Consider the following 13,879-nt stretch of genomic DNA (forward strand, 5'->3'; position numbering starts at 1 on the left):
AAGTCACAGACACGGGGCGAGACTTAAATCAGATCTAAAAGCAACCAATGCATTTAAATACTTGTTCTTGCCGCATGATCCAACATTAAAAAAAAGTACACTTCTTTCTTTTCTACAAACAAAAAAAAAACATTTAAAATGTATACTATTATTCTAACCATATCCCTTATAAGTATCTAATAAAATTTACCTTTTATAAAAGTGTCACAGTGGGCCATGTTGTTACCTCACTGCTGGAGGTTCTCCCATTCAATTCTCATCTGGAGTACCTTCTTTACAGAGTCTGCAGAACCTCCCTGCATTTGTGTACATTTTCTCCGAGTGCTATAATTTCTTCCTACATTCCAAAGACATGCAGTAGATGAATTGGACACTCTATATTGTCCATAGGCGAGAGTGTGATTGCATGGGTGTGGTATGGAAGAACAGCCATGGCAGGGCCAGCTACCTCGTAGCGCAACCATCGGGTCTAGATAATTTTCACTGCTGATGTGAGACAATGACTCGTGCAAAAATTGAAAAAGGAGATGTGGGTGGATGGATTCTCTGGAGTCATGCTATTCAACTAGACTCCCAACTATAAAATTCATCAGTACATGATCCAGCACTGTAAATAGAAAATCATTAAAAGTAACATTTGTCTGAATGCTTATACAAAGCATTTATCTTTTAAAAATTTTTTTTGCCAAAATAGAATGATTCACAGACAGTGCACACTGCTATATACACCACACATTCTGGCCCACGTGTTAAATAACCAGATGGGGAATAGGCTATAGCTGTTTTCAAACAATAAATACTGGAACCTTTATAAAAAATAGATGTATATATTTATATTTTTACCTGCACAAATTACTTGCCATACACTCATACATTCCCGTTCGCCATTTGCTACTTCTAATTTCCTCAACCTCTTTTTCAGAAATTTTTTTTTCAAAAAATTTTCCATCTTCTGTTAATAAACTTGAATCTGTCCCCTAACTTTTTCCAAAATTGTCACTGCAGCCCTTCACAAATCTTCCAATTGCCCTTTATATTTTTTTACAGTACTGTCAATAGCAAAAGTTAAGCTCCTAGCCATCCCCCATTGCGTATTATTGTTCAATCAAATTTGCTTTCAGGTGTAATCCTACTTTAAATAATTTCTTGACAAATTATTCTCCCTTGTCCTGAAGCTTTTTATTCAAATGAATCACATTCTGTTTGTGCTTGGTGAAGCAGTAGTATTTCTTTTCAGTTGCACTTCAATATGTCTGTTCACACTTTAACGATCAATGGAAGAAAACAAGGATGAGCTGGATAATTTAACAAATCATTCCACTGCAGGAAAACTCCTTGACAGCAATTATATGAACAATACTAATATGGTTAACAATCGGTCCACAGCTGCCAATCGCAGCAGCAGGAATATTACAGTCATAGGTGGTGTACATGCACCTTTGAAATATTGGGTGGCGGTACTAGTACCAAAGGATTAGCTGTTATTTTTCATGGCTAGCAACTTTCAGATTTGCATGGTCTTTTGCTGTAAAAGGAAGCACTTTGGACTGGACAGTTGTATCAAAACCAGTAACAAAAATATTTTTTTCTGTTCAAACTCTTGGATAAGGAAATTAGCCAGCCAACCAAACAAACCTGCAGACGCAGGAAGGCATGATATGCAGGCTTGCAGACAAAGAAAGAGGCCTTCATTTATCAAACCACTCTTGCTGTAGAGATGTTCCATTAAGAATGCAAATCTTACAGTTATGGCCACAAAAAGTACAAAGGATACAGGCAAGTTTATGCAGCATCACCACAAATGTATTTCAGTGCATAAAAAAAGAAGTCTTATTAGACATAAGTAGAAGGTCCATAACTTTTTTGTCAAAGTCTCACTTTCCAAAAGGAAAGACAAAAACGCAAACTAATTTCACTTGTCTATTCAACAATGTAAATCAAAGACTTAAGTGCCATGACATCAGAAGAGTTTGAAGCACAAATTCTTTCACCATGGTTATCAGTTTAACTTTCTTTCTTCAGGTACAGAATTGGAAAAATACTTTCTAAGCATGCAGGAAAACGTCAACCTGATCAACTTGCCCCCAGTCAACAAGTCCTGCAGATGCCTTATAAATGCAGCCATATGTTTTAAAGGAAAACTCTACCTTCCACCCATTATCCCAGACATTCTTAGTATACTATTACTTGCACAGCATTTAGTCCTCAGAAACCCTTCAACACAAGACAGTTTTCATTTCCATGGGACTCCTGTCACAGATCATGAACATCCCTGCATCTTTTTCCTATTCATATTTCATGTGGTTTCAAAAAGGAATTTTTCTCAACCTGCGCAATAGACTAGACAGCAGAAATTCTGTAGTATTCACTTTTTGTCACTGCCCACAATTTTACATCTTGAGACTGTCTTGCTAAGTTGCCAGAGTAGTAGTAGTATAAAGCACTGCTTTCCTAAAGTGTTGGCTGTTGAAGAAATCAGCATGTGAAACACAGAGATGAGATGTACTGTAACATTACAATACACAAACTGGTAAATAAAATCCAGGGTCCAAATAGAGAGATAAAACCAGCAGGCAAAGGAGAGTAGTACTGCTGGAACTGAATTCATCCTCAAGTCTTGGTGAGTACATTCACAGTGTTTTTGCAAATATCTCATCAAGATGACACTGATATAACAGACCATTTTACACAGCATACATCATGGACAGAAGTATGTTAAAAAAGAAACTAGACAACTGGGTGCACAAGCCCCAGGATAAAAAAAAAAAAAAAAAAAACTGCCCAATCCTGATAGGTGCACAGGTGCCAGGACTGGAAAAAATGACTGTGTAGAATCCTCAAGATACTGAAACACTCCTACAATGGGGTTAAGGATGGTCTCCCTGGCGTAGAAGGTACTAGTAGTCCACAAAACACAAATGCTGACAGGCCAAAATAAGAGCCATAAAAATGATAGGGTGGACAACTGAGGATAAGAAATCATTTATTATTACTCTTCTGAAAGAAGCCTAGAATTTTCAGATAGAAGATATACAAAAGGATTAAGAGAGAAATTAAAGAAAAATACTTGCACAAGAAAAACTGTCAAGAGGTTCAAATGCAAATCTGTGTTCAGTAATACAACAGATTCATACAAAACATTGACATAGACCAAGGAAACCTTGGGCCATTTGGAAAAAAATGCAACTGCAGAAATGTAAAATTTTAAACAAAATCAAGAAATGTTTGAAAGGCATAAAAAGAGAGAAATGGACATGTGAAAGAAAAAGAAATATGATATGGTGCAATATTTATGCAAAGGAGAAAACCAAACTAATCAATAAAAAGCAGCTCCAAAGATATTCAGAAAAGAAATACAGGCAAAGGTGACCAGATATGGAAATATTCACCACATAAGTAGAAGTTAAACAAATAGCTAAAGTTATGGAATACCTGCAAAGTGAAGGATTTAGTGTAGAAAAATCTAAAACAGGTTATGTCACATCATGATGGAACAATAAAGACCCCAAAATAAGGAGAAACAGGTGGAGTGGGAGACAGCTGAAGAAATATGGACATAGGAAAGAAAAACAGATTTACTGTGTTGCAATATTTATGCAAAGGAGAAAGCAAAACTAATCAATACAAAAAAGCAGCAATAAAGATATTTAAAGACCAGTACAGGCAAATGCATCCAGATATAGACGGTGCAGTAGTGCAGCTTTTGCGTTGTCACCTCACAGCAAGAGGTTCTCTGGTTCAGTTCTCAGCTGGGGGTGCCTTCTGTGCAGAGTCTGCATGCCCTCCCTGCATCCATGTCGGTTTCTTTCAGGTACTCTGTTTTCCTCCCAAGTTACAAACACATGCATCTGGAGCATTTTGCCTCAGGCCTCTGCTGAAATTTGGCTTCATTCCAAGTTTTTCAGTAAACAAACTGTTAAATAAATAAAAATAAAAAATATGAAAAATTTGATAATACAAAAAATGAAAAACAAAGGGAGTAAAGTTGTAAACAGTATTAGTAATGGAGAAGTTAAAGAAATAAAAAACAAAGTTAAGGATTACCTGCAAAGTGAATGATTTAGTACAGAAATTCCAACTCTGGTAACATCACAGCATGATAGAACGAGTCCCCAAATTAAGGAGAAACATGCAGAATAGAATGGGAAGCATCTAATCAGTTGCCATATGAAGATACTTTGGAGCCTTCAGTGAGAAACCAGTACAAAAAAAGTTCAGTGAAGAGTTGCACAGCAAGGGAAGGAGCAGGAAATGGTGGCAACTCTAAAAGTCAGTGTTGTGGAGTGATAGGATAGTGAGTTCCCATATGAAAGAGCAACAGATGACACAGGATGATGCACAGGATGATGTTCTGGAACTTTCTGTAGATTGTCTGCAAGAAGCAGAGAAAAAAAATATTCCCTTTAGTTTAGAAGAAAATGATCTAAGGGAAGAACTGCTTGATTTAATACAGATGGATAGGCATATTAAGACCAATTAAAATAGACTACAGAAAGTCAAAAAGACCCAAAATGTAAGATGTTTGATGAAACAAATGAACACAGTAATCAAGACTGTTCACAGAAATTCAGGTGATACAACAGAAGTAAATAGGATATATTGTGAGCTAAATAAACAGATAAAGTCTTGCCACAGGAACACGGGCAATAAGGGAAAGGAGGAGAAGAAATCAAATGCCATCAAGAAGCATCAAACAGAGAAAATTATAAAGCAATTAAGACATGAAGTGTCACTGTTAGAAGAGTACAGAAGAGGAAACAAAACAACAAAAATACTTAGGAAGACAGATGTGATGAAAAGCAACAAGTAGTATCAAAACAGACCAGGATCTATCTATCACACACTACAGCAAATACTAAACTAAAGATATCAGCACAGGCAGAAAAATGCAGAAGATGTGCAGATAAATATAAAGGAAAACTACAAAATAAGTAATTTAGCACTGGGAAACAAGGAATAGAAATAGAAATACCACACAAAAAAGAAATAAACACATTTTGGAGAAATATTTATGAAGACCCTGTGGAAAATAAATATGCTGAATGGATAGAACAAGTAAAAGAAACAGTAACAGTAAGAAGTTTAAATGTACTGGGTATGAAATGGAATGAAGTAACGACCAGAGAAATTGAAATAAAATTAAAAAAAGCTCCTAAATGGGAAAGCCCAGGCCCAGATGCGGTACCCAACCTCTGGCTAAAAATATTAACATCTTTACACAAAGTTTTAGCCCCAAGTAAAAAAATGATATGTGCATCCCAGACAGACACAGACCTGGTTAACAGGAAAAATTATACTTCTCCTTAAGAGTGAACCTACAAGCTATCCTAAAAACTACAGACTGATAACTTGCCTTATGACAGTGTATCAGTTATACACAGGAATTGATGCCAATATAGGTTTATAGTCATTTAGAAGAAAACTCAATCATTGCAATAGAACAAAAGGGTAATAAAAGAAAGTCCTATGGAATAAAAGGATTGTTTTTGTTAAAATCATAATGGAGAATTATAAAAAAGGGGAAGAAACTAAGTATGGCATGGATAAACCCAGAACAACCTCATGCCAATCAGGATCCGATGCAAGAGTGGTTAAGGAGAGGTGAATTTAAACCACAAGAAAAGGTTAATATTGGCTACCCAGGAAAGGGGACTACTTACAACTTGGTTTACAAAGTCCACTGAACATGCTGGAGGAAAAAGATAAATGTAGGTTTTACAAAACAGAACTAGAAACAGTCGCACATCTTGTTGCTGGGTGCACTACACTAATGGCAGAGATTCTGTATACTGAAAGGCAAAATAATGTGGCAAAGACTGCTGCATTGGGGATTATGCAAATATTATAATACTGAAGCAGCTGAGAAGCATTGGAAACATGAGCCACAAAGCATTACAGAAAATTATATCATATAGGATCAGCCATTATCAACAGTTCAAAAAAACAGATGTGAGAAAACCAGATATATAAATACATGAAAATATTAACACATGAAAAGAAGACAAAAGTAAAATTGATCACAGAAATTGCTATACCCACTGACTATAGTGTCTTACGTACAGACACAAAGTCATAAAATACCAGGATTTGCAGGCAGAAACACAGGCAGTGTGGAAGAAGAATGCCTAGACAGTTGCAGTAGTAGTAGGAGCAATGGGTCTCATAAAAAAAAAATTGTCATATTTAGATATGCCACCTATACATGTAACTCCTTATGAACTGCAGGAGTCAGTTCTGGGCCCATTGCAGGTGCTGTGAAGTGCACTAATATCAAAGATTGAAATAATACTAATTTCATGAACTTTAATCATACTTTGACTTAAGAATAGGGTTCACTCCTGTCACGGTATTAGAAACCCAAAAGACTTGGACAAATATGCTAATTTTTAGTCAGTGAAATGTTGATTTTGTCTGATAAATACTCTAATTTTCAGCTAATGAAATGTTTTCATTAATTTAACTACTATATAAAACGGTATCAAAACTACAGGCAGTGGTCATTTGCACTGCTAGGTCTCTGAAGTGATGACTTTCAGTTAATGATGAAATGGCAAAGCTGACAGCTTTCACACCTTGAAAAATTGCGGGGGGAGGGGTCTACATTTTTAGACTACAAATCTGAAAACCTAAAATCTCTTTTGCACTGAAGATATGCAAGTTGAGCAAGAAAAGAGAGTCTGACAGCTTAAAAAATGCACAAGTGACATCAATTCAATTAAAAGAAAGAAGCATTTAGCCTGGTTTCACAAACCATCTAAAAAGCAACAGACTTGCAGTACTGTCACTGTAACCAAAAAGAGAGGGGTAACTATACAGGATATCTAGGCCATATCTTAATATAGGAACCCCAATCCCATTACCAGAAGAAGACAGCAATATATAATAAAATATAGGTTTCATTTTGGGGTATTTTTTTTCTTTAAAAGCACTCAGAGGAACAACTGAACTGTCTTAATGTTGACAGAATCTTGATAAGGAATACAATGAGAAAGAAAGGACAGCAAAACCAACTTACAAGGCTCTTTCTCTTCTCTTCTGAAACTTCAATATTAGCCCAGTCAAATCAGAAGTGGAAAAATATAACTCCTTTTTTAAATGCAACTGGGTAAAACATGTAAATCAAAATGAAGAACAGTTGGAAGGAATACTTAGTACTTCAGAAGCAAATGTTTCCAGAAAAATTAAGAATGTAGAACTGTTCCTTCATTTTGTGCACATTCTCGAATGTCACTCAAGAATATTGAGTTAGCATAGGAAATGAGGAGGTGGGGCCTCCAATATTAGACTCAACATGGTAACAGTACAGAAATGCAACTGGTTCTCTACCAATTAAAAAGCAGAATGAAGTTAAAACTCAGAATTCTAATACACAAAATGGAGCTATGAATCTAGAATAAGAAGTTTATAATGCCCTACCAAAATTCAGCATTTACAAGGAAACGATGATACACAGGGAGTAATCTGGACAACTCAGGTTCGAACAGTTAGATTTACTGCTGTAGGAGCTGGACAGAGAGAGAGGTACCATTGAAAAGTTTAGCTCTGTTGCCTATTCAGCAGAAAGAGCTGCATAAGTTCCTTGATGTTGAGAACCTACTGCTGGAAAGACCAGGGCAGGGTCACTAGCAGTTTGCTGACAGAAGAGCACACTAATCCTGCCAAGCAGTGCAGAGTACTGTAGCAAGTAACTAAGGCACTAGTACAAGTACTGCAGGCCTGTTTCAGCAACAGGTGCTGCTGTTCTGCCATTATAGTGGAGGGAGTGAAGAGTACATAATCCCCCAAATCCACCACAATAACAGCCCTCTTGTAGCAAACTCACCCACACTGCATTACCGGCTGTTGTGAAGGAGACAAAAATACATTAAAAGAGTTTCTGAGAATAATTAATTTAAATGAATAAACTCAGAATTTAATGATGCACAAAAATATTCCACAGGTACCAAGGGACTAGACTCAGGATGAAAATGCACAAAAGGTGGGAGGCTGGCATAATGGTTAAATATTTGACTTATAAACATAAGGTGCAGGGTTAAAATGGCCCATAAGGGCAGTTAGCCTCATACTAATCTGTGAATAAGAAGTTATGTACCTACCATAACGTTCCCACCAAGCATAAAAACACTTCAAAAGGAAGAAAGAGAAGACAACTAACATGGAACGCTATGGTAGGTACAACTTCTTAATGTTAAGTTGTCAAGACTCTGAGGACTGTAGAGAAAAAACTGCTCTGTCCCTGGAGGCCAAGTCCAAAGTGTGAGGAGTGGCCCAAGTGGGCGCTGCACAAATAGTCAAATTCTTCTTGAAGCGACCTTAGGCAAACCTGGGCGATGTAAACTGGATCAAAGGAAGCCCTGCTAAGGAAGGAAGTGGAGCAACCATGGAGAAGGGATAGACCGTGCAGCTGACGGGATTGGTGAATCATGCCACCAAAAGCAAAGGTGAGGAAGGACGGGAAAAAACTGGCCGAGGCCAGTAAGGGGCAATGAGAATCTTCCGCTATAGATTGCTTGAGAGACCACCGTGAGGCATGAAGGACATTTATGCAGAGATGGTACTCGAACGGCTGCCACGCCCCACACCATCCTCTGCCTGATATGACCCCCCACCCGATCAGGGAGGCCACCAGAATCTGTGACGTGATTGAAGTTGTTGGTACGACCACTGTGTGAACAGCATCCACTGAAGAGGAGATGTGGAAAGCCCAGCCAGAAAGAAGAGGCCGCCAGCCAGCCGAGCCTCACCTTTTAGAACCATTCTGCCTGTACTTTCTGTTTGGCCAGAATGATCGAAACGAACTCTGAATGAATGTGAAACTCTTTGATCTGTAAGGGTAGCTGACATCCGAACAGTGTTTAAGTTTTGCCCAAAGAGAACAAAGACTTATTGTGTAATCCCTGGCTTGAATAAGCTGATGCCTGGTGGTGGCTGATAATTGACTGAGTGACCATTCGAAATCTTGTTTTCCTCACAGACTTGTGAGTCTGCTGAGATCCAATATTGGTCTCCAGTCTGGCTGAATGGCTTTTTTGCAGTAGTTTTGAGACTAACTCTCTGCAATTTCCCTTACCGGGGTGTACATCTGGAAGGGAATTAACCCTTGGATATGATCGACTGTACATCTGTCTGTCTTGAGGGCTTCTGGGGCTTCTGGCAACAGTGATAATCTTCTCCCGACTGCCTCCAGGAGGGACAAGCCGGGCAACATCTCAGGGATGCTGAGAGAGAGGCTCAGAGTTTCCCTTTTTTTGGTTTGGACCCCTCTCCTCCTAGAGCAGCCTAGCTGTTGTTGCCCCCTCTCTGCTCTAGGGGTAAGGATTTGCCATTTTTCCCTTTGCCTTAGGGTGGGAAGGGGGAGGAACGGACTCCTGGGAAACAGAAAGAGAGTCTTGTCTTGCCCTGCTCACACCTGGTCAAAGTTTCTTCACCACCTGAGGCCACAAAGCTGACCCATCAAAGGGAGAATTTTGAAAAGGGGCTTTAAAAGGATCTGCAAAGTCATCCCCATCTGAACATCAGCTCCTTAAGGATATGTGAAGTGACATGAGATAAGGTAATTCAGCGAACGCGTAAAGCTGGGGAGAAAGGTCACCATCTGGAAAACATCCTATCCATGGTCCTAGAGAGTCCTTATTAGGAGATTAGAGCACGAAGGATCCTGGGAAACCTCTCTTTTTTGGCAGCAGCAGCCCACCACCAGACACAAGGGACACCCTTAGTGAGAATTGCTTGTCACACGGGCAGTGATAAATTTTGAAGGCCTCCTAGGGACTGGGCTCTCACAGAGTCAGGAGCAGCCCACTTTCGGCAATAACCTGCATAAGGGCTGGTCCTGTAGCAGAAGAAGCAGAGAGAGAGTCAACAGGCACTATAGAGGGAGGAGCTAAGGGAAGAGACAGACAAATTTCTCAAAAAAAAAAAAAAAAAAAAAAAAAAAACTAAAAAAAAGTGTTTTTTAAGTAAAAAGGCTAAAATTAGCGAATTAGTAAATCACTTACCAGGAGCTGGTAAAAGGAGGACCTCATTATAATTAGAAATGAACTCTGCAAAACAGCCTTATGAGAATTAAAACAAGAATGGAGCTGGAAATGGAGTTTTCAAAAAAAAAAAAAAAAATTGAAACACCATTAGTACACTCCAAGAAGTAACTTCAAAAACTGAAGCTGAACCTCAGTGATGGCTTAACTTAAACAGCACCTGCTCCTAGCGACTGAAGGATGTCAATACAGACTACAATGAACAAGCATTCATCAATGCTAAAATGACTCATGTTATGTTGCCAAAAGAGTTGGCATCACCCCAACATAAAGAGCAAGGCAGTGAAAAGGACTAAAGTTATACAGAGGAAATCCTTTGAATACCACCAAGCTAGATTAAAAAAAAAAAAAAAAGCCAACTAAAGTCCAGTCCCACTAACAGATTCAGCGAAGTATCAAGTTGCATCATTTTCTTTTCTCAAACCTAAACAAATAAATCATATGACTCGCTGGTGAAGAAAATGGAAGGTAGCTCTTCTGAAGGAAGTGCATATAACCATGTATAAATGATTATGCTACTTTGTGACTAGTACTAAAAACTTGAAAACAGTTGGATTAGTTTCCAGGTGATTCTCCCTTGACTTTAATGTTACATATGAGAATTAGTCCTCAACAGTGGAACAGAAAATACAACAGTCTATCCTGAAACCAAAGTCAATGGCATAAACCATAGGCAAAAGAAATTAAATGAAATAAGGGGATGAAAAGTTCACTCAGCAAATGCTCAAGAATAAAAATTACTGCAACTAAACAAAAAGAAAATCGTATATTTATTTACATTTATATATATATCACACACACACACACACACACACACACACACACACACACACACACACACACACACATGAATTCTGGACAAAGCCGTGGGGAAAGGCCCAAAATCAGGAAGATATTTTAAATACTGTTTTTTTTAAACTTAGAAAGTGGACAGAGTAACAGAGTTTGTATTACCATGCATTTTCTGTAGGCTACGATATCTGAAATTCAAATGACTGTCATCATTTAGCAACTTCAATTATCAATGATGTCAGAAAATTACAAAATTAGGAGATAGAAACCTGAGCATTTTTTGAAAATCTGAAGAGCTGAGAGGTATGGTTCTAATAATTTGGGGCCGTGCTATCTTACCACATTAGGAGAGTTCTCTACTTCCATGTCATCATCACTGTCATCATCAAGTTGCAGCCACGTCTCTACTGGATTCTCCACCAGAACATCTGTTAACAATTTTCTCAGCCTCTCCCATAATTCTGTTTTTTGTTTTCTTGGCAACTCCTGCAGCAACTCATTTATATCAAATGGATCTGAATCCTCTTTCTGTAAAAATAAAAGCATAAGTAGTTATGAAACTCTTAAAATCTGCCTCACGATCACATTACCTAACCATTTCTTTACAATGCTGATTTATAAATGTTTTAAACTAGAACTGCTAAGCAACAATGAAAGTACTGAATACAAGAAAAATTGTGGTAGTTAAAAAGGTACGACTGCCAAGGGATATATATGCAAGGATAGTCCAGAGATAGTACGGGACACTTTTAAAGGATTCTTTAGAGAAGGACAGGATCCATATGGAGTGTGCTAGAAAAGCGAATGTGAGAATACACATTTAACTAAATATCAAACTCTGCACGATCCTGGATAACTGTTTTTTTCTGTTTCTCCTTTTTAGTAAGTTTAATATAATTTATTATTTACTATTTGCAACCAGGTAGGTGGACTGGCCCAAAGACCCTCCCCTGTTCTTCCAGCAGTTGCTGTCATTTAAAAATGTATATAAGGATCATAGAAAAGGATACCTTTCAGCAATGGGTAGCCATTTAGAAGGTTGCAGTGGTGCACACACATGTCGGCAAAGAGGACAAATCTGGCAATTTTACCATCAGTGACATATACTCCAAGTGTAAAGACAGTATAGGAAGGCAATATTCTAGTTTAGGGAAAAGGCATTCTTGGCCAGTCATCTAGCTAAGAATTGCTTCTAGTTTACTCTAATAGGAGTAAAACCTGCCTAGCCATTTATAGCACTCTGGTGTAGAACCGTGAAGAGTTCTGTTTTCTATTAGCCACTGTATTTACTGAGCTTTTTCAGCTGTTTTGTAAACCGCCCTCATTTGCATGACACTGCACTTAAGGCAGCGAGGCTGCAATGTGTACTGCATAGAGGCATGCATCTTGATCCATACAGGTTTTCAAACTGTCTACTTCTCCCAAATCCTATTGGTGTGACTAGCAATACTTTCAAGTGCAGCCAGTTGTGGAGTGAGCTGCAGTGTGCATCACATGTCCTCCAAAAAGCCTCTAGCAGCCAATGTCGCTCATACTTTGAGTTGTCATGGCCGCAAATACAACCTCAATTTCTATATTTACTTTATTTAGTCATACACACAGTTATACTGTGTTAGGCAGGATACTCTTGCCAACTAAACACAAAATAACCTCATTTCTTTACATTTCTTAACAGTGTTAAATAGTGTATCCGTCCATACGATATTCCACAGTTACATTCCTCCACAATCCAACCCAAAAAAATATCTCATCTAACTATATATATAGTGTGCACAATTCAAATGAATTCCATGACTCTCTGGACTAAATTGGAAGGTCAGTCTGCTTGAGCTCCTCCTGTTATCCACATTATAAGCAAATCAGCATCCACAGGCAGTGTAGTAACTGCCCTACATTCACAGATAATGCTCTCTTACTAAACACTCATTCTTTTTGGGACTTTGAAAATGGCTACATACAGATCAACAGGTTGATTTCAGCTTTACCACTGAGAAAACACACACACAAAAAAAAAAAAAAAAAAAGACCAGCAAATCTGTGAGTTTGTGTAAAATTTGGTCACTAGCTATTAATTACACTACCTGGATGTCAGCAAAGAAAAAACAGTTAGAGAACCTAAGAGAAAAACAACCAGAAAACAAGAAAAAAAAACCCTAGCTAGGAAGAGTCTCGCACCTGTTCAGCAAGAACCAGTTCAAGTTAGAGCTTTGGTACAGGAAATAACCTCTAGTAATTTAAAGGAAAATAAATCAAATACACTCAAAGGTATTTAAAATAAAAGAAACTAAAATAAAGGTTGGAAAAAAAAAATCGAAATAGTTATGGCTAGTTATTTAGATGAGCTGATAAAAATGCAAAATTCAGAGGGTGACATGCAAAAATCAGAGGCTGATATGAAGAAAAGGTAGGTGGCCTTTCAAGAAGAACCTTAAGAAAAAAAAAACACAGTAGAGTTAGAAGACAGTCTGCGCAAAGAAATTCAGAAGTTATGTACTTAGCATAATGTATGATCAATGCTGTCTACTTCCGAATGTCTCAACCAATGGTTATAATTTATCCCAATGGGGTCAGACGCTGGCAACTCTCAGACTTTGTATCCAAAGCTCAGTTCCACCCCTCTCCATACAGAATACTTCACTTATGCTAAAGAAGAAGAAAGGACTAAAATGGCAATAATACAAAGACTAAGTAAGACAAGGCTTCTGAGAGGTCTAGTATGCTCAATTGAAAACCCAAGACACTGACAGTATGCAAGGGGGACTGAGGAAGTAAAAATTGAGACCGCTGGAAAGACAACAACTCAGCTCTGATGTTATTTTAAGTACATAAATTTATATCCAATGTTGTCTTTTACATCTGTCTCAACTAATGGGATAGACTCCTCAGCTACCACAAACCCGTGAAAGACTTATGGAAGGATGTTTTGAAAGATGGTGGAGACAAACAAAGCTATAGACCTAGAATGCAGGCCCAGCTTGTAATGCAAGACAAATGTGTGCACTGCAGTTGCTGCACAGACATCATCAATAGAGACTCTAGGAAGAAAGCTG

At 38.0% G+C, this 13,879-nt stretch overlaps 1 protein-coding gene across 2 annotated transcripts in view; it reads right to left on the reverse strand.

Moving 5' to 3' along the window:
• NCAPG2 (non-SMC condensin II complex subunit G2) overlaps positions 1 to 13,879 on the reverse strand; it is a 1,874,483-nt gene that overhangs the window by 1,751,444 nt on the left and 109,160 nt on the right. For both annotated transcript variants that reach the window (XM_044062031.1, XM_044062030.1), the window contains exon 3: positions 11,169 to 11,357. In XM_044062031.1, the coding sequence (XP_043917966.1) occupies positions 11,169 to 11,357 (189 nt within the window). The remainder of the gene's footprint in view (positions 1 to 11,168; positions 11,358 to 13,879) is intronic.

This window comes from Protopterus annectens, chromosome 2.part1, assembly GCF_019279795.1.
Source record: "Protopterus annectens isolate FY-2018-M chromosome 2.part1, PAN1.0, whole genome shotgun sequence".
Classification (NCBI taxonomy): Eukaryota; Metazoa; Chordata; order Ceratodontiformes; family Protopteridae; genus Protopterus; species Protopterus annectens.